Consider the following 27014-nt stretch of genomic DNA (forward strand, 5'->3'; position numbering starts at 1 on the left):
TGCTGAATTGATTGTTTCCATTTTAAATGATTCATTGACCAGGAACTCATTAAGGCATTTGAGATTAATGATAGTTCTAAAAGATCCGTCTGGTTTCTTAATCAGAAAAAGAGGAGAATAAAATCCCCTTCCTCTTTCTGATTCTGGAATTTCAATCAGCACGTTCTTGGAACATAAGTTCATAACCTCTGCTTCCAGAGCTGCTTGCTCAAGGGGGGAGGAGCGTAAAGGGGTTAATTTAAATTTTTCACGAGGCCATTGATTGAAGTCCAGTTTTAGACCTTCAATAATGATGCCTCTGACCCATTTACTGTTTGTAATGTCAAGCCAAGCTGAGGAGAATGCTGACAGTCTACCCCCCACAGGGATCGCTAGTCATTGGTCCGGTTTTTTCTGATCCTTTGAGGAACGGCGAAACATATAGCCCGTACCTCTACCGCGTCTGTCTTCCCATCTGAAACTTTCTCTAGTGGGAGAGGACCCGCGTTTCTTCCCGCGACCAAATCTCCTTCGATTGAAGGGCCGGCGGTAAGATGAATATAGATTGGGGAATTTCATTTTGTCATCCCCTGCTTTTTCCAACAACTCGTCCAGAGTTGGACCGAAGAGGTATTGTCCTTCACACGGAATGGCGCAGAGCTTAGTTCTAGACTGAATGTCACCTGACCAGCATTTCAACCACAAGGCCCTGCGAGCCGCGTTAGATAGTCCTGCCGCTCTAGCCGCCATTCTAACAGAGTCCACGGATGCGTCCGATAGGAAGGCTGCAGCATTCTGGATTGTTGGTAGAGCCTTCAGAATAGTGTCTCTGGATGCACCGTCCTTAAGCTGAGACTCTAACTGATCTAGCCAGACCATTAATGACCTGGCTGTACATGTTGCGGCCACGGCTGGTCTGAGAGATCCAGCCGCCATCTCCCAGGTACCTTTAAGGATGTTATCTGCCTTCCTGTCCAGAGGATCCTTGAGGGTCCCCATATCCTCAAAGGGTAATGAGGCTTTCTTTGACGCTTTTGCTACAGCCGCGTCCAATTTAGGAGCTTTATCCCATGTATCCACAACCGGATCGTCAAAGGGATACCTGCGTTTTAATGCCGGTGGTAAGGCCCCGTTTTTTCCGGTTTCTTCCATTCTCTAAGGATCAAGTCCTGAATCTTCTCGTTTACCGGGAAAGATCTATGTTTTTTACGATCAAGTCCGCTAAACATCAATTCCTGTTTCGAGGGTTGTGATTTAGGTTCCTCTATACCCATCGTGCCTCTAACTGATTTGACAACCTTGTCAATTTTATCCAAGGGTAGACAGAATCGTCCTGACTCCTCATCTGATGAAGAGGAGAGAGGACTGGAGAGATAGGTATTTTCCTCTCTTTCTTCCTCTGAAGAATTAGAGTCCAAGAGAGTCCTAGGCTTTGAGCCTTCCGCTTGGGATAGGGACCGTAGTGATTCCCTTACTTCCAGCCGGATCATTTCCCTCAGGTTTGCCGGAGTTACGGACTCTTCTGCTACCTAGGGGAGGACAATATAAGAGATAACTAATATCTGACCTAATGTCACTACCACCAACCCACTCCTGTAGACCTCACCGTCTGCTGTATACAGGGGGCACATAATTTTTTTGAACAAGAGTCAGGTAGAGGGACTCCACAGAGGGCACACTCCTTATGTTTAGACTTTCCCGTACTCTTCTTCCCCTGGAATGATAAAGTATAAGGGGCCCGCGTCACAGAGTGAACTTTCACGTAGATCACTTACCCGTGCGCCAAAGTAAAGTACCGGAATCCGACGGTGTTCTTTGTTAGTCGAAGCTCTGGATCCTTGTTCGGAAGAGCTCTTACGACTGGGCTGGTCGCCTCTATCTTTCTGTTTGGGCTTCTGACGTACCTCGTCTGGCAGCTGCTGCTGCTCACCACCACTCTCCATGACGAAATGCGACCAAAAGCAGGGATCTAACATCTCCACCTGCTTAAATACCCCTTGGATCCGGCCAGCAGATGGGCCAGCGCTGTCCCTATTGGTCCAGGATACAGCAGAGGGCAGGAGATCTTGCGGTCAAAACCGCTGCTCAGACGCGATGGGCGCCGCCATCTTGGAACGACTGCGCATGCGCAGATGTCCGGCGACCCGGAAGCGGCTACTAACCCCGCCCCCTTACGTCACTGCACCCGGAAACGCTCCAGCACGCGCTGAGAGCGGTGCAGGACGCCGGGGATGGAGCGCAGCGCTCCGGGAGCTCACCCACACGCCTGAGCCCGGCACCCGCAGCCACACCATACCGCTGCACCACCAATGGGAATACTTACCTGCGCCGACGCTGATGGAGGCAGGAAATCCTCCTGGACTCCGCTCCCTGCTGCGAACGCCACTGCCGTGAAATCCAGTAAGGACCACCGTGGCGTCTCCAGGGATCTCCGCACCGGCCGAGGTAGGAGACGCCCCCGCTACCGTATTCGGCCGGCCTGGGCTCCTTCTGTAGGCATCCGTCCCCTTCAGGAACAGGAAACCAACTGAGGCAAGGGAGAGGTGCCGCCCTTTTGTATCTGTAGGTTTCCTGTTCCTAATGGGCGGATCCCCTCTCTCGTCGTGCTGTCATGGGAGTCCGAGTAAAATGAACTTTATTCCCCTCCCCAGAGTTCAGGTTTTAGTCACGGGGTGGCGTAGGTTCATTGCTCTGAGCATATAGAGAAGCAGCTGTAACTGCGGGTGGCGTAGGTTCATTGCTCTGAGCATACAGAGAGGCAGCTGTAACCGCGGGCGGCGTAGGTTCATTGCTCTGAGCATACAGAGAGGCAGCTGTAACCGCGGGCGGCGTAGGTTCATTGCTCTGAGCATACAGAGAGGCAGCTGTAACCGCGGGCTGCGTCTGTTCATTGCTCTGAGCATATAGAAGTGGCTGTAACCGCGGGCGGCGTAGGTTCATTGCTCTGAGCATATAGAGAGGCGGCTGTAACCGCGGGCGGCGTCGGTTCATTGCTCTGAGCATACAGAGAGGCGGCTGTAACCGCGGGCGGCGTCGGTTCATTGCTCTGAGCATATAGAGGCGGCTGTAACCGCGGGCGGCGTAGGTTCATTGCTCTGAGCATATAGAGGCGGCTGTAACCGCGGGCGGCGTAGGTTCATTGCTCTGAGCATATAGAGGCGGCTGTAACCGCGGGCGGCGTCGGTTCATTGCTCTGAGCATATAGAGGCGGCTGTAACCACGGGCGGCGTCGGTTCATTGCTCTGAGCATATAGAGGCGGCTGTAACCGCGGGCGGCGAAGGTTCATTGCTCTGAGCATATAGAGAGGCGGCTGTCTCCCTGCAGCTGTCAGCTACAAGCAGCAGTTGAGCAGGTTAGTAACATTTTTAATCTGGTGACAGGTTCCCTTTAAAAAGGGGCTTCCTAAAAGTAGAAAGTATGGCAGCTTTCCTCTAGAAACACTGCCACTCTGGCCCAGAGGATGTTACATCCCCTTTAAGCCAGCTTTGCTTGTCAGATGGACACTGACCTCTCGATATCGGGAAGCTCTGGATTGTTCTTGAACAGGGATGACGTCTTGATGGGTGGCCGTCCCCCCTTCGGGCGCTCCTCGCTCCTTCCTGCCGGGACCTTCCTGGGGATGACATCGGCTTTTGCTTTCTTACCATGAAGTTTCGGGGACAGAGGCGGCGCCGGCCGTTTAGGCGGAGGAGGCGCTTCGCTGGCATCTTTGGACTTGTTTCTTGTTAAAGCCTTAAATTTCTCCTGCAATGGAAGACAAATTGATACATTGTAAAACTACTTAGCTGGCAGGGGATTGTACAGGGCACAATGTGACAAACCCTCAGCTGTGAGAAGCATTAGAACCCCTTAGTGACCAGGCCACATTGCTGAAATGTTATTATGTGATAACTCTGGACTGTTTCAACATATCCCACCGATTCTGAGATTGTTTTTTTTCGTGACACATTATACTTTATGATAATGGTAAAAAACAAAACAGAAATTTGACAGAAATGTCAAAATATTTCCAATTTTCAAACTTTGAATGATTATCCTTTTAATCCGCATAGTCACACCACACAAAAACATTAATAAATGACATTTCCCTCATGTCGGCTTTACATCAATCAGCACCATTTGTATGTCATTTATTATACATTTTACAAAATCTATTTTTTTTTAGGGACCTATTCAGTTTGGAAGTGACTTTGGGGGTCCTTTACATTGGAAATCCCCCAAAAGTGATACCATTGTAAAATGAATAAAACAATGTGTTTCTCTAAGTCTACAGCATCAGCCATTTAAAGGGGAAACCTTCCAGGACTCACACCTAGGTAGAACACATACTGGCTGTTCACAGAGCTGTGATTTTTGAGGATGAAGGGTCAAATCACAGCCGGAACGGGACTCATTTACAGCAGCTGTTTAACCATTTACATGCCGTGGTGGATCACTGACAGCAGCATTTAAATGGCGCGATTGCTGAGGAGGACCTGCGCTTGCTCTCGTCAGCCCCCCTGTAAAATGATCACAAGGAGCCGATGGGTTGCAATGGCAGCCAGGGTCCTGCTGCAGCCCCCGCAGGAGCCAGCTACGTACTCTGGTGAGGCCCAGGTTGCAGCGCGGCTTCATAGACCGTCATCCTGCCCATTTACCCCAATATTGAGGCATTACAGTATACAGAACAAGCAGCGCCACATCCTCTAAGGGGACGGAAAGGAAACAAGATCAAAAATCATTAAAATTGGAATCACCTTTTTCCACTACAAACAAAATAAATCCACATATGTGGTATCACTGCGGGTGTAAAAATCCAGGCTGTCAAAATATAAAATTCGCCAACCCGAAGGAACACTAACAAAACCATTAGAATTGCGCTTTTTGTTGTGGCCGCTGCACAACCCTAGGAAATTTAAATTAAAGGTCTAAATATTTCTATGCATAAAAAAGTATCAATGAAAAATGGCAGGTGCACTGTGACATAGCTCCATCCATGGAAAAGTAACCGGGGGGTCAGAGGAGAACGCAGCCCTGGAAATGACTCTGTGCTGCACTCAACAACTTCCTCTGAGACAGACACTGCCCCCTGTGCTGCACTCACCCACTTCCTCTGAGAGACACTGCCCCCCTGTGCTGTACTCACACACTTCCTCTGAGACAGACACTGCCCCCTGTGCTGCACTCACCCACTTCCTCTGAGACACTGCCCCCTGTGCTGCACTCACCCACTTCCTCTGAGAGACACTGCCCCCTGTGCTGAACTCACCCACTTCCTCTGAGACACTGCCCCCTGTGCTGCACTCACCCACTTCCTCTGAGACACTGCCCCCTGTGCTGCACTCACCCACTTCCTCTGAGACACACTGCCCCCTGTGCTGCACTCACCCACTTCCTCTGAGACACTGCCCCCTGTGCTGCACTCACCCACTTCCTCTGAGAGACACTGCCCCCTGTGCTGCACTCACCCACTTCCTCTGAGAGACACTGCCCCCTGTGCTGTACTCACACACTTCCTCTGAGACAGACACGGTCCCCTGGTGCTGCACTCACCCACTTCCTCTGAGACACACTGCCCGCCAGTGCTGCACTCACCCACTTCCTCTGAGACAAACACTGCCCACCAGTGCTGCACTCACGCACTTCCTCTGAGACAGACACTACCCCCCGTTCTGCACTCGCCTCCGTCCGTTGAGACACGAGCTGCACTCATCCATTTCCTCTGAGACAGACACTGCCCCCCCATGCTGCACTCACCCACTTCCTCTGAGACAGACACTGCCCGCGTGCTGCAGTCACCCACTTCCTCTGAGACAGACATTGCCCCCTGGTGCTGCACTCACCCACTTCCTCTGAGACAGACACTGCCCGCGTGCTGCACTCACCCACTTCCTCTGAGACAGACACTGCCCGCGTGCTGCAGTCACCCACTTCCTCTGAGACAGACACTGCCCCCTGGTGCTGCACTCAACCACTTCCTCTGAGACAGACACTGTCCCCTGGTGCTGCACTCAACCACTTCCTCTGAGACAGACATTGCCCCCTGCTGCTGCACTCACCCACTTCCTTTGAGACAGACATTGCCCCCTGCTGCTGCACTCACCCACTTCCTTTGAGACAGACATTGCCCCCTGCTGCTGCACTCACCCACTTCCTCTGAGACAGACATTACCACCCCGTTCTGCACTCGCCTACTTCCGCTGAGACCAACAGACACTGCCCCTCGTGCTGCACTCACCCACTACCTCTGAGACAGACACTGCCCCCCGTACTGCACTCACCCACTTCCTGTGAGACAAACGCTGCCCCCCGTGATGCACTCACCCACTTCCTCACAGGCTGTGATTTCTGCACATTCTTGTAGGATTTCACAGGAGCCTCAGAAATATTAAGGATTAACCCCTGCTCGCCCATAGCTCTACCGCTCCACTACCGGGACTCCCTGCACACAGCAGGCAGAAACACGTGTGACTGTGAGCACAGGAAGGCCCCGAGCAGGGCTGCCCCACGCTGCCTGTCTGCAACCTGACCACTAAACAACGCCTCTCCTGTGAGGCAGCAGACACCGCAGCACCTCTCAGTGTCCCCCCTCATGGCGCCATTTTGTTTTAGACCCGACCACAGTATTCATGATTAAGGGACTTCAAGAAAATGGCCGCCGCCAGCCCTCTGTGTACGGGGCCGCGCGACAGCTATAATTTTATGAACTACTGAAAAGGAGGACTGATGGTATTACATAGTTACTAGAAAGCAGCTTAGAGATTAGTGTGCTGTCTCCGAGATGGCTGGGAGGTGTATATAAGCGCATAGTCATATCATATCACATCACCCACTGATTGTATAAAGGACGTGTACTCTCATCATAAGAGACCCGGCCGGGGGGGTCACCTCTCCATCCATCCGCGTGTTCTGTTGCCAGGTAACCACCTAACCTGATCCTCTGTTCACACCTAAGGCTACTTTCACACTAGCGTTTTTTTCAATACGTCGCAATGCGTAGTTTAGGGGAAAAAACGCATCCTGCAAAGTTGTTTGCAGGATGCGTTTTTGCCCCATAGACTAACATTAGCGACGCATTGTGACGCATTGACACACGTCGCAACCGTCGTGTGACGGTTGCGCCGTGTTGTGGCGGACCGCCGGGAGCAAAAAACGTTACATGTAACGTTTTTTGCTGCCGACGGTCCGCTTTTCCGACCACGCATGCGCGGCCGGGACTCTGCCCCCACCTCCCCGCACCTCACATTGGGGCAGCGGATGCGCTGGTAAAATGCATCCGCTGCCCCCGTTTTGCGGCGCATTCACTGCTAGCGTCGGAACGTCGGCCCGACGCACTGCGACGGGCCGAGTCCGACGCTAGTGTGAAAGTAGCCTAAGTTGGAGGCGTCTTCGGAGACTTTGTAAGATGAGGGCTGCTGTGGCTACGTGCCTGACCCCATATCCTCACTGGGACCCGTCCAGGATTCATCAGGGCATTCCTAGATTTGGAAATCTCCCATGAGGCCGGCAGTATGCCGATAGTGTCTGCAGAGACACGGCTGAATGTAATGGAGGAGCCTGGAGCACCGGCACCAGATCATGCCTGCTCGGCTGCTCCACATAGAGCCTCACTGTGCAGAGCAGAGAGCAGAGACTCAGGGGGGATGGGCCAGGTGACAAATCTACAGACTCAGGGGGATGGGCCAGGTGACAAGTCTACTATAGACTGAGGGGGATGGGCCAGGTCACAAGTCTACTATAGACTCAGGGGGATGGGCCAGGTCACAAGTCTACTATAGACTCAGGGGGGATGGGCCAGTGACAAGTCTACTATAGACTCAGGGGGGATGGGCCAGGTGACAAGTCTATTATAGACTCAGGGGGGATGGGCCAGGGGACAAGTCTACTATAGACTCAGGGGGATGGGCCAGGTGACAAGTCTACTATAGACTCGGGGATGGGCCAGGTCACAAGTCTACTATAGACTCAGGGGGATGGGCCAGGTCACAAGTCTACTATAGACTCCGGGGGATGGGCCAGGTCAGAAGTCTACTATAGACTCAGGGGGGATGGGCCAGGGGACAAGTCTACTATAGACTCAGGGGGATGGGCCAGGTGACAAGTCTACCATAGACTCAAGGGGATGGTCCAGGTGACAAGTCTACTATAGACTCAGGGAGGATGGGCCAGGTGACAAGTCTACCATAGACTCAGGGGGGATGGGCCAGGGGACAAGTCTACTATAGACTCAGGGGGGATGGGCCAGGTGACAAGTCTACCATAGACTCGGGGATGGGCCAGGTGACAAGTCTACCATAGACTCAGGGGGATGGGCCAGGTGACAAGTCTACCATAGACTCAGGGGGGATGGGCCAGGGGACAAGTCTACTATAGACTCAGGGGGATGGGCCAGGTGACAAGTCTACTGTAGACTCAGGGGGATGGGCCAGGTGACAAGTCTACTGTAGACTCAGGGAGATGGGCCAGGTGACAAGTCTACTGTAGACTCAGGGAGATGGGCCAGGTGACAAGTCTACTGTAGACTCAGGCAGATGGGCCAGGTGACAAGTCTACTATAGACTCAGGGGGATGGGCCAGGTGGCAAGTCTACTATAGACTCAGCCATTTGTCAGTGACCTGAGGTGTCCGCACTCACCTCCCCTGTATGTGGGGGAATGTACTGTGAGGGCATCATACTGTATGTGGGGGAATGTACTGTGGGGGCATCATACTGTATGTGGGGGAATGTACTGTGGGGGCATCATACTGTATGTGGGGGAATGTACTATGGGGACATCATACTGTATGTGGGGGAATGTACTGTGAGGGCATCATACTGTATGTGGGGGGATGTACTGTGGGGGCATCATACTGTATGTGGGGTGTGGGGGAATGTACTGTGAGGGCATCATACTGTATGTGGGGGAATGTACTGTGGGGGCATCATACTATATGTGGGGGAATGTACTGTAAGGACATCATACAGTATGCGGGGGAATGTACTGTGAGGACATCATACTGTATGTGGGGGAATGCACTGCGAGGGCATCATACTGTATGTGGGGGAATGTACTGTGGGGACATCATACTGTATGTGGGGGGATGTACTGTGGGGGCATCATACTGTATGTGGGGGAATGTACTGTGAGGGCATCATACTGTATGTGGGGGAATGCACTGCGAGGGCATCATACTGTATGTGGGGGAATGTACTGTGGGGACATCATACTGTATGTGGGGGAATGTACTGTGAGGGCATCATACTGTATGTGGGGGAATGCACTGCGAGGGCATCATACAGTATGCGGGGGAATGTACTGTGAGGACATCATACTGTATGTGGGGGAATGCACTGCGAGGGCATCATACTGTATGTGGGGGAATGTACTGTGAGGGCATCATACTGTATGTGGGGGAATGCACTGCGAGGGCATCATACTGTATGTGGGGGAATGTACTGTGGGGACATCATACTGTATGTGGGGGAATGTACTGTGAGGGCATCATACTGTATGTGGGGGAATGCACTGCGAGGGCATCATACAGTATGCGGGGGAATGTACTGTGAGGACATCATACTGTATGTGGGGGAATGTACTGTGAGGGCATCATACTGTATGTGGGGGAATGTACTGTGGGGGCATCATACTGTATGTGGGGGAATGTACTTTGGGGACATCATACTGTATGTGGGGGAATGCACTGCGAGGGCATCATACTGTATGTGGGGGAATGTACAGTGGGGACATCATACTGTATGTGGGGGAATGTACTGCGGGGGCATCATACTGTATGTGGGGGAATGTACTGTGGGGCATCATACTGTATGTGGGGGAATGTACTGTGGGGGCATCATACTGTATGTGGGGGAATGTACTGTGGGGGCATCATACTGTATGTGGGGGAATGTACTGTGGGGGCATCATACTGTATGTGGGGGAATGTACTGTGAGGACATCATACTGTATGTGGGGGAATGTACTGTAGGGGTCATTATACTGTATGTGAGGGGATTCGGGGAATGTACTGTAGGGGCATCATACTGTATGTGGGATTGTACTGTGAGGGCATCATACTGTATGTGGGGGAATGTACTGTGGGGACATCATACTGTATGTGGGGGAATGTACTGTGAGGGCATCATACTGTATGTGGGGGAATGCACTGCGAGGGCATCATACAGTATGCGGGGGAATGTACTGTGAGGACATCATACTGTATGTGGGGGAATGTACTGTGAGGGCATCATACTGTATGTGGGGGAATGTACTGTGGGGGCATCATACTGTATGTGGGGGAATGTACTTTGGGGACATCATACTGTATGTGGAGGAATGTACTGTGAGGGCATCATACTGTATGTGGGGGAATGCACTGCGAGGGCATCATACTGTATGTGGGGGAATGCACTGCGAGGGCATCATACTGTATGTGGGGGAATGTACAGTGGGGGCATCATACTGTATGTGGGGGAATGTACTGTGGGGGCATCTTACTGTATGTGGGGGAATGTACTGTGGGGGCATCATACTGTATGTGGGGGAATGTACTGTGGGGGCATCATACTGTATGTGGGGGAATGTACTGTGGGGGCATCATACTGTATGTGGGGGAATGTACTGTGAGGACATCATACTGTATGTGGGGGAATGTACTGTAGGGGTCATTATACTGTATGTGAGGGGATTCGGGGAATGTACTGTAGGGGCATCATACTGTATGTGGGATTGTACTGTGAGGGCATCATACTGTATGTGGGGGAATGTACTGTAGGGGCATCATACTGTGTTTGGGGGAATGTACTGTGGGGGCATCATACTGTATGTTGGGGGATTCGGGGAATGTACTGTAGGGGCCATTATACTGTATTAGGGCCGCACATAGAATTGTAGATCTGAGAGCAGACGCCTAGAGTTCATTACTCCCGTCTGGGACAGTACGATTTCTCGCTACATATGTGACATGTCAGATCTGTCGCCTGATGAGAAACATTTATCATTTGGGGACATTTTATAAATGCACCGCGTGCTCATATTTGCTGCCATTAATGGGTGTTGCCCATAGCAACTGGATATTTCCTTTCATCTTCACCCTGCAGCCAATGAAATCGTTGCTTTCATAGGTTACCGGGTGCTTCATATGTAAAAGAAGGAATCTGATTGGTTACTATGGATATCATCTTCCCTGTGTGATACACTGACAGGCGCATGCGCGGGCAGTCCGGTCTCCATGGCGGCGGGGTCCTGTCCCTTTGCTTGTCGCGTTGTGATGACGTCGACTTGTATAGACGGTAACGGGTGAAGATGTCAGTAGCCCAGCCGCCGCCTGTGGAGCAGGAGCCGTGTCCGAGCTTCCGCCTGACCGTCACTAAGCGGGAGCCGGCGGTGAGGCTGCTGCACCCTGTGACTGGGCTGGAGCCACTGTCGTGGTCGGAGGATCACCGGCTGGCGGTGTGCACCAGCAATAACGTGTCGGTGCTGGAGCAGGTGTGTGACATCCACAGCGGCGGCCCCCAGCTGGCCCTGCACCGCACCTGTGTGCCCGCCCCGCAGAAGACCTGCGTCCTCCGGGTAGGTGACACAAGGCCTCTAGTGGTGGGAGAAGCCGGCAGGAGCCCAGCTGTAGGGGAAGGACGCTGATTACATCCACCGGGGCCAGATGTTACAGCATAGTGGAGGGGACTTCCAGAAACCCCATGTCCACTATGTGTGCACACAGACGCCCATCGATCACCCGTGGAGACAGACATGCGGCTCGTTTTCCAGACTGCAGCACGTCTATTTATCTTGCATTTGACGCAGTGATTCCGCACGGTTCAGTGATCACATGCGGAGTCACCTCCGTTCCTTAGGCCAGTCCCACACGTCCAGATAATTCCGGTACCGGAAAAATCGGTAGCGGAATTGTCCGTGTCCGTGTGCCTGTGCGTTTCTGTGGCACATCAGTGTGGCACACGTGTGCCGCCCGTGTGCCGACTGGGTACCACACGCACCGTGCAAGAGACAGCGCTAAAGTTTAGCGCTGTCCCCTGCATCTGGTGCTGAAGCCGCGATTCATATCTTCCCTGCAGCAGCGTTTGCTGTAGAGAAGATATGAATATTCCTTTTTTTTTTTCCTCGTGTTTCAAATAAAGATCCATGTCCCCACCCCCTGTGCGCCCGCCCATAGGGGTAGCGCCGCATATTCATTACTGTAAATGAGCGGCCCCACGTGACCGCTCATACAGTAGAAGGTGCAGCCAGGACAGGAAGCTGCGCCAGCCAGCGAGGGAGCCGGGTGAGTATTTTAATAACAGCGGGCGGGCGCACAGGGGGTGGGGACATGGATCTTTATTTTAAACACGAGAAACAAACAAAAAAAAAGGAATATTCATATCTTCTCTACAGCAAACGCTGCTGGAAAGAAGATATGAATTGCGGCTTCAGCACCAGATGCAGGGGACAGCGCTAAACTTTAGCGCTGTCTCCTGCACGGTGCGTGTGGTACCCAGTGGGCTCACGGGCGGCACACGTGTGCCACACTGATGTGCCACAGAAACGCACGGGCACACGGACACGGATAATTCCGGTACCGATCTTTCCGGTACCGGAACTATCTGGACGTGTGGGACTGCCCTAAAGCTGATCCCTCTACACTGTGACAGCCCTTCAGATATTTGTAGACAGCTATTAAGTCTTCTCTTAGTCTTCTTTTTTGCAAGCTAAGCATTCCCGGATCCTTTAACCGTTCATCGTAGGACATACTTTGCAGTCCACTCACCATCCTGGTAGCTCTTCTCTGAACTTGCTCCAGCTTTTCAATGTCTTTTTAAAATGTGGTGCTCAGAACTATCCCTCCTAGCTTTGTATCCTCCGCAAGTTTGATTACGGTAGTTTACCTTCAGTTCGCTTATCGAGATCATTTATAAAAATAGTCTTTGAAAAGAGAAAAAAGTGAACTGCACCAGAATGTTCTTATTCACACTTTGCATTTAATGCCGTAATCCTTTAAGTAAACTGCATGTATACACAGCATGTTCAACTGATGTTCATTGCTCAGCAAATAAATATTACTATAGTCAATACAAAAAAGAAAGGCTTCCTGCACTCACCACGTTGAGAAGGATATCAGCTATTTTATTTCATCTGTGCAACAAAAAACTTTGAGGACATGCAGGGAGTGCAAGGGGGGACGAAGGCCTTTTTGTCTAAATCGCTTCAACGGGTCCAGCCTGCATGTCCTCATCAAAGTATTTTGTCGTACAGATGAAATAAAATAACTTTGATATCCTTCCCAATGTGTTGAGTGCAGCACGTCCTTTTTTGTATCATTTATAAAAAGTGTTGAATAGCATTATAGTAGTTATATTCTTGTACATAGGAGGCAGTATTATAGTAGTTATATTCTTGTACATAGGAGGCAGTATTATAGTAGTTATATTCTTGTACATAGTGGCAGTATTATAGTAGTTATATTCTTGTACATAGGGGCAGTATTATAGTAGTTATATTCTTGTACATAGGGGACAGTATTATAGTAGTCATATTCTTGTACATAGGGGACAGTATTATAGTAGTCATATTCTTGTACATAGGGGACAGTATTATAGTAGTTATATTCTTGTACATAGGGGACAGTATTATAGTAGTTATATTCTTGTACATAGGAGCAGTATTATAGTAGTTATATTCTTGTACATAGGGGCAGTATTATAGTAGTTATATTCTTGTACATATGGGCAGTATTATAGTAGTTATATTCTTGTACATAGGGGACAGTATTATAGTAGTTATATTCTTGTACATAGGGGACAGTATTATAGTAGTTATATTCTTGTACATAGGGGACAGTATTATAGTAGTTATATTCTTGTATATAGGGGGCAGTATTATAGTAGTTATATTCTTGTACATAGGGGGCAGTATTATAGTAGTTATATTCTTGTACATAGGGGGCAGTATTATAGTAGTTATATTCTTGTACATAGGAGGCAGTATTATAGTAGTTATATTCTTGTACATAGGGGGCAGTATTATAGTAGTTATATTTTCCAGGACGTCCCCCTGACAGCACGCTGGAGGACGTCCTCCTCCTCCTTGCAGGGACAGGAAACACAACACGAGAGGTTAAAAGGTCCCACTCCACCCCCTTTCCCTCAGTGTTTTTCCTGTCCCTGCATGGAGGGACACACGAGAGCAGAGCAGCGCAGCGCAGCGTGAAGCTTACCAAGTCCGGAGGGTCCGGGGGATCGTGCGGCTGTGCCAATATCTTTTCCCCGCGAGGATGGCCCAAGGCAGAAACTTCCCGGTGGGGAGTCCCTCTGTCCAGAGACCAGTTGAGCGGACGAGCTCCTGGGTAAGAGCCGCTTCCTCCCGGTGGGAGGCTCTCGGCTCGGGCGCCAGACCAGCAAGAGGCGCCGCATGTCAGAGAGGTCCGGTGACGGTTGCGTTCCACGAGGTGGAACGCGGGAGTAGGACGCAGGCAGTACTTCCGGTAAGGTGACATCACATCCGGGGGGAGGTACGCATTCGGCGTGCGTTCCACCAGGTGGAACGCGGAAGCATGTATGTAAGACCGAAGGTACTGCAATGGGGCGTCCTGCATTCCTCTATGGGAAAGAGGATAAGGCGCAATCCTTGATTGTACAGAGGTGGCGGCGAGACACGGTATAGCGGATAGTCCGAGCCGGCCAGCATATTGAACCGTTTCGGATGCCGGAGACAAAGGGTGAGTGCAGCAGAAGCTGCTATATCCTTTATGTGATTGATAGAGATTACACACTTACTCTGTGTATCTCTCAACAGAAGATATGGAGGTCAGAAGTGAGGAAGCGGGGGTAAGTGCGCAGAGCACAAAGTACGTTGTCATCTGCAGTACACTGAGCAGTGTCTATGCTTATATTTAGGATAAGGAGACTACCCAGACTTCCCTTCCTCTGTCAAAGAAGACTGGAAAGGCATCTTCAAAATCTAAGAGGTGCTCCGTATGCAGTATGAAGCTCCCAGAGGCGTACAATAAAGCTCTCTGTAGCTTTTGTATCTCTAAAATAGTCAGAGAAGAACAACCTTCGTTATTATCAGAAATGAGAAGCCTAATCCGGGAAGAGGTCCAGAATTCTTTGGCGTCTATGTCTCAGGGCGGTCCGTCCAGTCCGGGCCCGGCCCGTAAGAGACTCAGAAGTGATCCAGACCAGAGGGACCTGTACGGCTCTTCAGAAGAAGAATTGGAAATTAGAGATTCTGATCAAGAAGAAGGAGAATTGCCAAGGCAAGAGCAAGGAAGAAAGTACTATTTTCCAGTTGAGGACACGGAGCAGCTGGTTCAAGCTGTAAGAGATACTATGCAGATAAAGGAAGAGCCACGACCGAGATCGCGACAAGACCAGATGTTTGGAGGTCTCACACATCAGGAACAGACTGTATTTCCGGTGAGCGAACACATTCGTCTGATGATTGCTCAAGAGTGGAAGGATGCGGAGCGAAGATTGGTGATGTCACGTGAATTTAAAAACCGTCTACCATTTAACCCTGAAGAAATCAAGATTTGGGAAGAGTAGATGTGCCCATAGCTAAGGTTACAAAGAAGACATCCATCCCCTTTGAGGATTCTTCGAGTCTCAAGGATGCTATGGATCGCAAGGCAGATATCCTGTTACGTCGAGCTTGGGAAACCTCAGCAGCTCTGATAAAGACTAACATCGCAGCTACGTCAGTAGCAAGATCCATGTTTCTATGGATGGAACAATTAGAAGAACATTTAATTAACAAGACTCCACGGGCAGATATAATTGCCTCCTTGCCTATCATAAAGTCAGCCACGGCTTTCATGGCAGACACTTCAGCTGAGTCAGTTAGATTTGCAGCCAGAAATAGTTCTTTGTCAAATGCGACCCGTAGGGCCATTTGGCTTAGATCTTGGTCGGGGGATAACGCATCAAAAAATAAGTTATGCGCCATCCCTTTTACGGGTTCCAGAATATTTGGCCAGGCTCTGGATGACATTTTGGAATCTGCTTCAGATAATAAAAAAGGATTCCCTGAGGATAAACCTAAAAAGTTTCTGCCCTTTCGGAAGAGACCTTTCCCTCCTCCTCCTCCCCCCCCCGCAGGCAGCCTGAGTATAGAAATCAATGGAGACCTAGTAGAGGGTCCTTCAGAGGTTCCTTTTCTCAGAACAGGAAGGGAAGAAGTTCCCTTTTTGGTTCAAGTTATAGATCGAGAAGACAATGACGCCATAAGGATAGGCGGGAGATTAAGTCTTTTTCTAGAACCTTGGAGTCTGATTTCAGACAACAGTTATGTACTATCTATAATTGCAGAGGGTTACAAAATAGAACTAAGTTCCCACGTACCACAGAGATGTATTGCTCCAACGGTGGTAGCCACAAATTCTCCTATGTACTCAGACCTTCAAAAGCTATTCAACTCCCAGGTCATAATTCGGGTTCCCTCTTCCGAAATAGGCTCAGGTCACTATTCGTCTCTGTTTTCAATCCCAAAAGTGTCAGGAGAATCCCGTACGATAATAAACTTAAAACCTCTAAATTTGTATGTAAAGTACAAGAGATTCAGGATGGAGTCCATAAGGTCAACTGTTCATCTGATAAACAAAGACTCGATGATGTGCACTCTCGACCTGAAGAGTGCATATTATCAGGTTCCAATACATCCCTCATCTCAGGATCTGCTGAGGTTCTCGGTGAGATTCCCGGACCTAACCTGCCACTTCCAGTTTCAATGTCTTCCCTTTGGTCTAGCATCGGCTCCAAGGATTTTCACGAAGTTGGTAGCAGAGGTGGTGGCTTACCTAAGAAACCAAGGCATAACTATAGTTCCATACTTAGACGATTTTCTCGTAGTGGCAAGAACGGAAGACATACTACTAAGACACAGAGATCGGGTCGTATCGGTATTGGAACACCTAGGATGGGTGGTAAACCGGGAAAAGTCACATCTAAAACCAGAATCCTGAAAAATATTTCTGGGAGTACTCCTGGACTCTACAAACAGACAATCCTTTTTGCCAGAAGACAAGCGGATCTCGATAAAGAAGATGATGTTAGAATTCCTAAAAGGTCCGGTTACAATAAGGTCAGCCATGAAGATCTTGGGGAAGATGACAGCTTGCATCCCTTGTGTCAGGTGGGCTCAGGCACACTCAAGGCTACTACAGGAACAAGTTCTCAAGGTATGGGATCGTCGTCGCTCATCCCTGGACAGAAGGATACGAGTATCAATAAGCGTAAGAAAGTCGTTACTATGGTGGACTCAAGACCACAACCTAAGAGTGGGTGTTCCTTGGATTGCTACTCCTTGTGTGGTAATCACCACGGACGCAAGTCAGTGGGGATGGGGAGCTCACTTGGAAGGAAGTTTTTTCCAAGGGGAGTGGCCAGAAGAGATCAGTCGGATGTCTTCAAACTACAGAGAATTGTATGCAGTCTGGGAAGCTCTCAGAAGAAATCGTCTTCGTTTAAGGAACAGACACGTAAAGATACTATCGGACAACGTAACAGCAGTATCTTTTTTGAGACATCAGGGAGGTTCCAGACACAAGCATCTTCAAGATCTAGCACGAAGAATTTTTACCTGGTCAGAAAACACGATCCTGTCAATAACAGCGGTACATCTAGAGGGATCTCAAAATATTCTAGCCGATTACCTGAGCAGAAGAAATGTTTCTCCAACAGAGTGGGAACTGAATCAAGGAATCTTTCAAATTCTATGCCATCGTTGGGGAACTCCCGGGATAGACTTGTTCGCCACAAGAAAAAATTCGAAGGTTCCCAGATTTTATTCCCTCAACCCCTCAGACTTTCCGGAAGCGGTCGACGCTCTGAGTCAGACGTGGAACGAACCTCTGTCTTATGCTTTTCCTCCAATAGCACTTATCCCAGTTGTGCTCAGAAAAATTCAAGAGGATCGAGCAACAGTAATAACAATTGTGCCATACTGGCCGAGAAGAAGTTGGTTTCCACTGTTGGGAACCATGACGTTGGAAGATCCTATCAGACTCCCGTTATGGAAGGATATCATCCATCAGGGGCCGGTATTACATCAACTCCCGGAGAGATTACATCTATCGGCATGGATCCTGAGAGGGACATATTAAAAGCCAAAGGTCTGTCTGATAAAGTAATTTCAACCATCCAGGCTAGCAGGAAACCTGTGACTATAGCCATCTACCACAAGATTTGGAAGAGATTTTGTACAGAAAGTGGCAGGTCGGTCGGGATGTCGGGAGCCTTGGATGTTCCTAGAGTTTTGAATTTTCTACAATCTGGTTTTGACATGGGGCTTAGTCCAAGTACTCTTAAGGTTCAGATTTCGGCTCTTAGTACCTTCTTGGATTATCCATTGGCCTCCCACCCGTGGATAATTAGATTTGTGAAGGCCACCCAGAGATTACGTCCCACCTTGAGACAACTAGTTCCTTCTTGGGATTTAAATTTAGTTCTCAGGGCTCTATGTAAAGATCCCTATACTCTTAGAGAAAGCATGCCTATTTCTCTACGTACCTGGAAAACGGCCTTTTTAGTAGCAATTACAACAGCTAAACGCATAGGCGAGATTCAGGCTCTTTCAGTTAAAGACCCTTACCTTCAGGTCCGAGAAGACCATATAATACTAAAATTAGATCCAACCTTTATTCCCAAGATAGCGTCTGCAAAAAATCGAGATCAGGAGATAATCTTACCCTCTTTTTGTGACAAGCCTTCCAATGAGAAAGAACAGGCGTTACACTCCCTAGATGTCAGGCAGGCGGTCTTAGACTATCTAGAAGCCACTAGTTCTTGGAGAAAGGATTCTAATCTGTTCATTTTGTTCGGGGGTAAAAATAGAGGTAAAAAAGCTTCCAAAACTTCAATAGCGAGATGGATCACGTCTATAATCTCAAAAGCCTACTTATCAGAAGGGGTAGATTGTCCAGTAGGGATTAAAGCTCATTCTACTAGAGCGGTTTCGGCTTCTTGGGCCGAACGGGCAGGGGCATCCCTAGATCAGATTTGTAAAGCAGCTACATGGGCCAGAGTAGATACTTTCTGCAGGCATTATAAATTGGATGTGTTAGCAGCCCATCATACGTCTTTTGGGAGAAAAGTTCTCCAGGCAGTTGTCCCACCCTAGAGGAGGTTTCTTTGGTATTCTCCAGCGTGCTGTCAGGGGGACGTCCTGGAAAATGGGTATTATACCTACCGATAATTCGGTTTCCAGGAGTCCATCCTGACAGCACTGTTATTTCCCCCCCAATGGTTTCTATTTTCATATGCTGTATATGTTGGTAAATAAAATTTTTGCAAAGTATATCTATCCTTGGTGTGTTACTTGTCAAATCACTGAGGGAAAGGGGGTGGAGTGGGACCTTTTAACCTCTCGTGTTGTGTTTCCTGTCCCTGCAAGGAGGAGGAGGACGTCCTCCAGCGTGCTGTCAGGATGGACTCCTGGAAACCGAATTATCGGTAGGTATAATACCCATTTTTGTATTTAGGGGGCATTATTATAGTAGTTATATTTTTGTATTTAGGAGCAGTATTATAGTAGTTATATTTTTGTATTTAGGGGGCATTATTATAGTAGTTATATTTTTGTATATAGGAGCAGTATTATAGTAGTTATATTTTTGTATTTAGGGGGCATTATTATAGTAGTTATATTTTTGTATTTAGGGGGCATTATTATAGTAGTTATATTTTTGTATTTAGGGGGCATTATTATAGTAGTTATATTTTTGTATATAGGAGCAGTATTATAGTAGTTATATTTTTGTATTTAGGGGGCATTATTATAGTAGTTATATTCTTGTATATAGGAGCAGTAGTATAGTAGTTATTCTTGTACATTGCGGGCAGTATTGTATTAGTGATATCCTTGTACATAGGAGCAGTATTATAGTAGTTATATTATTAAAATCAAAGAATGTTAGAGTTGGAAGGGACCTCCCTGGGTCATCATGTCTTCATGTCTAACCCCCCTGCTTATTGCCTATTTTCACCTTCATGTCCAGGCCAAATTTTACAGTTCTGACCACTGTCACTTTGAGGTAATAACTCTGGAATGCATCAACGGATCTCACTGATCCTGAGATTTGTTTTTTTTTCGTGACATATTGTACTTCATGGTAGTGGAAAACTTTGTTCGATATGAATTATTTGAGAAAAAAATGGCATTTGAAGAAAATGTAGCAATTTTTAAACTTTTACTTTTTGTGCCCTTAAATCAGAGACTTGCGTCACACAAAATCGTCAATAAATAACATTTCCCACATATCTACATTACATCAGCACAATTTTTTAAACATATTTTTTTCCATTTTCGCAGATCAACGTTCTAAAATTCTGCGAAGCAACTGTGGGTTCAAGGTGCTCATAACACGTCTAGAGAAATTCCTTGAGGAGTCTAGTTTTCAAAATGTGGTCACTTGTGGGGGTTTTCCACTGTATAAGCAGATCATGGGCTCTCCAAATGCAACATAACACCCATAGACTATTCCATCAAAGTCCGAGTTCCAAAACTTCAATACTTCCTTAGAGCTCTTCTGTGCGCCCAAACAGTAGTCCCCCCCACATATGGGGTATCTGCGCATTCAGGAGAAATTGCACAGCAGATTTTTGGGTCTATTTTATATGAATACCTTTGTGAAAATAAAAAATTGGGGCTAAAAGAACATTTTTGTTGGAAAAAAATTAAATTTTTTCCTTCCACATTCCATTAATTCCTGTGAAGCACCTGAAAAGTTAATAAACTTCTTGAATGTGGCTTTGAGCACCTTGAGGGGTGCAGTTTTTAGAATCGTGTCACATTTGGGTATTTTCTGTCATATAGACCCCTGATAGTCACTTCAAATGTGAGGTGGTCCCTACAAAAAATGGTGATGTAAATTTTGTTGGAAAAATGAGAAATCGTTTGTCTACTTTTAACTCTAAGTTCCTAACAGAAAAGAAATATATATTTTTCCAACAAAAATGTTGTTTAAGGCCTCTTTCACACGTCAGTGTCTCCGGTACGTGTACTGACAGTTTTCTCACGTACTGGAGACACTGACACACGTAGACCCATTCAAATGAATGGGTCTATGCACATGTCTCCGTGTTTTCACAGACCGTGTGTCCATGTGCAAAACACAGAGACATGTCCGATTTTCTCCGGCAGCACGTACCGCAATACGTCCCTCACACTGAGAACAGTGTGCACTCTCCTCCGTGTGAACGTACCGCCCGCAGGAGAGACAGCGCTACAGTAAGCGCTGTCCCCCCTGCGTGTGGTGCTGAAGCCGGCATTCATTCCTTCTCCCCAGCAGCGTTCGCTGGAGAGAAGGAATGAAAAATCAAGGTTTTTTTTGTGTGTTAAAAATAAAGTTTGTGGGTCACCTCCCGCCTCCCATCCCCTGTGTGCCCACCCGCTTGCCGAGAAACACTCACCCAGCTCCTGATGTATGCTCTCAGCGCCGGCAGCGGGTCCTGTGTGAGCGGTCACATGGTACCGCTCATTACAGTGATGAATATGCGCATATTCCTCACTGTAATGAGCGGTAACGTGACCGCTCACACAGGACCCGCTGCCGGGGCTGAGAGCATACATCGCAGGAGCTGGGTGAGTATTTCTCGGCAAGCGGGTGGGCGCACAGGGGATGGGAGGCGGGAGGTGACCCACAAACTTTATTTTTAACGCAAAAAAACCCTTGATTTTTCATTCCTTCTCTCCAGCAAATGCTGCTGGGGAGAAGGAATGAATGCCGGCTTCAGCACCAAAAGCAGAGGACAGCACTTAACTATAGCGCTGTCTCCTGCACGGTCTGTGTGGTCATCAGGCGGCACACGGCAGCCGCACGTGTACCACACTAATGTGCTACGTGGACACACGGACACGGATAACTCCGGTACCGATTTCTCCGGTACCGGAATTATTTGGATGTGTGAAAAAGGCCTAAGGGTATGTGCACACGCTGCGGATCTGCAGCGTTTCCGCAGCTGCGGGTCCACAGCAGTTTCCCATGAGTTTACATTGCAACGTACACCTATGGGAAACAAAAAACGCTGTGCACATGCTGCGGAAAAAAACGCGCGGAAACGCAGCGGTTTACATTCCGCAGCATGTCACTTCTTTCTGCGGATTCCGCAGCGGTTTTACAGCTGCTCCTATAGAAAACTGCAGTTGTAAAACCGCAGTGAAATCCGCGGAAAATCTGCGATAAATCTGCAGCAAAAACGCAGCGTTTTTGCCCTGCAGATTTATCAAATCCGCTGCACAGAGGCGTAGCTAGGTGTTTAGCCCAGGGGGGGCGAGACATCTGAGTGGGCCCCTAACCTCTGATTACAACTATGGTGATGCACCCTAAGGCTGTGTGCATACGTTGCTGATTTTTTTTTTTCGCTATAAAACCCGCAAAAAAACAGCATACAATAAGCATCCCATCATTTAGAATGAATTCCGCATGTTTTGTGTGCATCATCCGCGAAAAAAACGCATCGCAGTAAAAGACGCAGCATGTTCATTAATTTTGCGTTTTTTGCAGATTTCCCACTATAAAATGCATTGGGAAATGTCTGGAAAAAACCGCATCAAAAACGCCTCAAAAACGCGCAAAAAACGCATGCAGATTTCTTGCAGAAAATTTCAGGTTTTTCTCAGGAATTTTCTGCAAGACATCCTGAACGTGTGCACATAGCCTAATAGTGGACGTAGGAGAACCTCAGCAGATGATCCTGCTGCAACTAAAAAAAAAAACATCTCCACAAGACCAATACTGATATTACCACCATATTGTGACCATATAGGGGTAGATACCAGTCCTACAAAGCATACAAGTGATTACAGCACAGTTACAGATGGTGACTTACCACTGACGTTCTTTCTGATGGAATCGTTCACTTTTCCCGTCTTTTCCATCTGGTCCAGACCGACATGGCGACTTCTCCACCCAGGAATCAGCTGCAGAAATTACAACAAAGACACGTTTCACTTCTCATATTCCAGCCCCATCACCATCGATTCCCAACCTGCACAAACTCCTCATCCTGCTGATATCCCAATACTGAGCCATATGTGACCCTATTACTGCACCTGATACCTCAATACTGAGCCGCTGATGCCGTATGTGTCCCTATTACTGCTCCTTATACCCCAATACTGAGCCACTGCTGCCATATGTGTCCCTATTACTGCCCCTCATACCCCAATACTGAGCCGCTGCTGCCGTATGTGTCCCTATTACTGCCCCTGATAAGTAATGAGCTGCTGCTGCCGTATTTGTCCCTATTACTGCACCTGATACCCCAATACTGAGCCTCTGCGGCCGTATGTGTCCCTATTAGGGCCTCTGATACCCCAATACTGAGCCGCTGCTGCCGTATGTGTCCCTATTACTGCCCCTGATACCCCAATACTGAGCCGCTGCTGCCATGTGTCCCTATTACTGCACCTGATACCCCAATACTGAGCCGCTGCTGCTGTATGTGTCCCTATTACTGCCCCTGATAAGTAATGAGCTGCTGCTGCCGTATGTGTCCCTATTACTGCACCTGATACCCCAATACTGAGCCTCTGCGGCCGTATGTGTCCCTATTAGGGCCTCTGATACCCCAATACTGAGCCGCTGCTGCCGTATGTGTCCCTATTACTGCCCCTGATACCCCAATACTCAGCCACTGCTGCCGTATGTGTCCCTATTACTGCTCCTGATACCCCAATACTGAGCCGCTGCTGCCGTATGTGTCCCTATTACTGCACCTGATATCCCAATACTGATCCACTGCTGCCGTATGTGTCCCTATTACTGCCCCTGATACCCCAATACTGAGCCGCTGCTGCCGTATGTGTCCCTATTACTGCTCCTGATACCCCAATACTGAGCCGTTGCTGCCGTATGTGTCCCTATTACTGCTCCTGCTGTGTGGTACAAATGCAATGCTCCTCATACTGCATCACATAGTAATGCCACCACTGTGCCCTTACATAGTACAATGTCTCCTTTGTGCTCTCACAGTAGAACCAAACTCCTTACAGGGCCCACAGTAGTCCCCACACTGTATAGAGGCCCCTATACTATGATGGTCCGACAGCAACCTTCAAACTGTATAGTGACCCCTGCGTTAGCTCCCACACTGTATAATGACTCCTGCCTTAGGTCCCACGCTGTGTAACGGCCCCCACATTATCTACCACACTTTATAATGACCCCTCCATTAGCTTCCACACTGTATAATGACCCCTCCATTAGCTTCCACACTGTATAATGACCCCCGCATTAGCTTGCACGCTGTATAATGGAACCCGCTGTAGCTCCCGCTCCTTGGATTCTGGTCACTGTCTGTCCCTCTCTATGGGCTGATACTTGCACAGCCCTGAAATATATGACAAAGACATAAATAGAAGAAACTGCCAGTGGGTGCGTATAGAGGCCATCATATGGGTATAGCTCCCTGAATGTGTCCAGGTAACCCTAAAGGAATACTCTGGGGTCTGGACAAGACCCCAAAGAGGGAAACGAAAATGAGGGATCCAGAAAAAAGAGGGGGAGGTAGAATATTACCAATCTAAAGAAGTACACCCCCTGGCTCTTTTGTTCCTTTTTCCTCTTCTCCCCCTTGGGGATCTTGTGGTCTAGACTGAGTATATGTAAATGGACCCGCACCCATATGTGATTTTCTATATGCACCTACTTGCTGTTTCTATTTTCTTCTGTCTGGCTATTTATCATCTTAATATATACTTACCTTGTAATGTCTTCACATCCTGTTCCGTCCAGATGTGTCCAAATCCCAGAATTCTAAGAGGCGGAAGTTCACCGACCTCCATATTGGGACACCCAAATGATGGATGTCTCAATTTGGAAACTGCTGGTGGTACCAGTCTCTTGCGTGGTACTACCAGCGGAACACTGTCACACCACACACACACTGTATACGCCGTACACACCACACACCCACACACACTGTATACGCCGTAGGCAGTACACACACACACACACTTTATACTCATCCTCTTGCGCGGTACTACCAGAGGAGCAGCGCAGAGCACATGGGGTAGACAGGACAATGAAAAGAGCACAGACGGGGGGAAAGAGAGTGGATAGGTGGGTGAGCACATGGGGGGAGGGGGGGGGAGATTCTCAATGCTACAAAGCCTGCCCCCATCGTGACATTACCGCCCTCCCAATGCGATAGCATCGGGTCTCCATATAGTAAATATATATTCATCAACTTATTTAATAAAAGGTTTTACCTTTTATCTTTCATATTTCGTGCTTTTTATTTTTTGTGTTTATCACCTTAGATTTACTGATATGAAATCATGCAGACACTGGTCTGATAGGATCCTGACCCAGGCTGCAGGATAGCACATATATATGGGTCGGGGTCTTATCAGACCAGTGTGTAATATCTCTCTCTCTCTCTCAAGACTGGTATATATATATATATATAGATATAGATATAGATATAGATATAGATATAGATATAGATATAGATATAGATAGAGATAGAGAGAGATATATATATATATATATATCTATCTCAAGACTGGTCAGTAATGTGCACTCATAGACGTGACCCTGGCTGCAGGACCCCACAGATGAGGATATTTGACTCTTTCCCATACATGGTATATATACGGAGGAGACATACTGTATAGCCTCATGTCTATGAGTGCACATTACTGACCAGCCTCCATAAATCTTCAGTGCCTTAGGGTACCGTCACACTAAGCGACACTGCAGTGATACCGACAACGATGTCGATCGCTCCAGCGACCAACGATGCCGGTAACCAGGGTAAACATCGGGTTACTAAGCGCAGGGCCGCGCTTAGTAACCCGATGTTTACCCTGGTTACCAGCGTAAAAGTAAAGAAAACAAACACTACATACTTACCTTCCGCTGTCTGTCCTCCGGCGCTGTGCTTTCCTGCACTGTGTAAGCGCAGCGGCCGGAAAGCAGAGCGGTGACGTCACCGCTGTGCTTTCTGGCTGGCCGGCGCTCACAGCCAGTGCAGAGAAGCACAGCGCCGAGGACAGACAGCGGTAGGTAAGTATGTAGTGTTTGTTTTTTTTAACTTTTACGCTGGTAACCAGGGTAAACATCGGGTTACTAAGCGCGGCCCTGCGCTTAGTAACCCGATGTTTACCCTGGTTACCAGTGAAGACATCGCTGAATCGGCGTCACACACGCCGATTCAGCGATGTCAGCGGGAGATCCAGCGACGAAATAAAGTGCTGGACTTTCTGCAGCGACCAACGACATCACCGCAGGATCCTGATCGCTGCTGCGTGTCAAACTGAACGATATCGCTAGCCAGGACGCTGCAACGTTACGGATCGCTAGCGATATCGTCTAGTGTGACGGTACCTTTAGAAACTGCAGATACAGCACCAGGAATCCTGCTGGGTCTTATCAGGAGAGCAGCAGATAGAGTAGAAGTGTGAGCTGTACTTACACCACTGTGTCCTGCTCCTCTCTCACTGGAAAAAGATGCTCCTTCCTGTCTGCTCTGCAGCAGACATGGCATGCCCAGTACTCGGCGTACAATGTGGGCGTGTCTTCAGTATACTGGCACACAGGCAGCTGTCAGGTACAGTGCTGGTACTCAGCGTGTATCAGCATGGGGGGAGGGCTTTGGGGAATATGTTCCTCTCTCTTCAGCCACTGCCCGCGGTAGTGCAGGGAGATCATGTCTTCCTCTTGTCTACCACGGAGCTTAACTATATGGGCGGGCTGTACACGCTGATATAATTAAGTGTAGCATAGCTCCGGGTGGGCCCCTGTGAGGGGTGGGCCCGGGGCGACCGCACCCTCTGCCCCCCTGGTAGCTACGCTACTGCCGCTGCGGAAAAATCCGCAGTGGACCATTCTACGTGTGCACATAGCCTTAGTCAACCTCTCGTGTCTCCCCTTTTCCTCATAGTTTGTAAGCTTGCGAGCAGGGTCCTCACTCCTCTTGGTATCTATTTTGAACTGTGTTTATTGTTATGCTGTAATGTCTATTGTCTGTACAAGTCCCCTCTATAATTTGTAAAGCGCTGCGGAATATGTTGGCGCTATATAAATAAAATTATTATTATTAGTCCCAAATTTTTTTTCACTTTCACAAGGCTAGAAGAAAATG

At 48.5% G+C, this 27014-nt stretch overlaps 2 protein-coding genes across 4 annotated transcripts in view; one reads left to right on the forward strand and one right to left on the reverse strand.

Annotated features, from left to right (window-relative positions):
- The window catches only part of DDX31 (DEAD-box helicase 31), a 48540-nt gene extending 42036 nt beyond the window's left edge, over positions 1-6504 (reverse strand). For both annotated transcript variants that reach the window (XM_069747585.1, XM_069747586.1), the window contains exons 1-2: positions 6284-6504; positions 3489-3724 (exon numbers count right to left, since the gene is read on the reverse strand). In XM_069747585.1, the coding sequence (XP_069603686.1) occupies positions 3489-3724; positions 6284-6373 (326 nt within the window). In that variant the 5' untranslated portion in view covers positions 6374-6504. The remainder of the gene's footprint in view (positions 1-3488; positions 3725-6283) is intronic.
- Positions 6505-11174: 4670 nt separating this feature from the next.
- GTF3C4 (general transcription factor IIIC subunit 4) overlaps positions 11175-27014 on the forward strand; it is a 121858-nt gene continuing 106018 nt past the window's right edge. For both annotated transcript variants that reach the window (XM_069747584.1, XM_069747583.1), the window contains exon 1: positions 11175-11508. In XM_069747584.1, coding sequence (XP_069603685.1) covers positions 11242-11508 — 267 coding nt within the window. In that variant the 5' untranslated portion in view covers positions 11175-11241. The remainder of the gene's footprint in view (positions 11509-27014) is intronic.

The sequence above is a fragment of the Ranitomeya imitator genome, chromosome 2 (assembly GCF_032444005.1).
Source record: "Ranitomeya imitator isolate aRanImi1 chromosome 2, aRanImi1.pri, whole genome shotgun sequence".
In the NCBI taxonomy this organism is placed as follows: domain Eukaryota; kingdom Metazoa; phylum Chordata; class Amphibia; order Anura; family Dendrobatidae; genus Ranitomeya; species Ranitomeya imitator.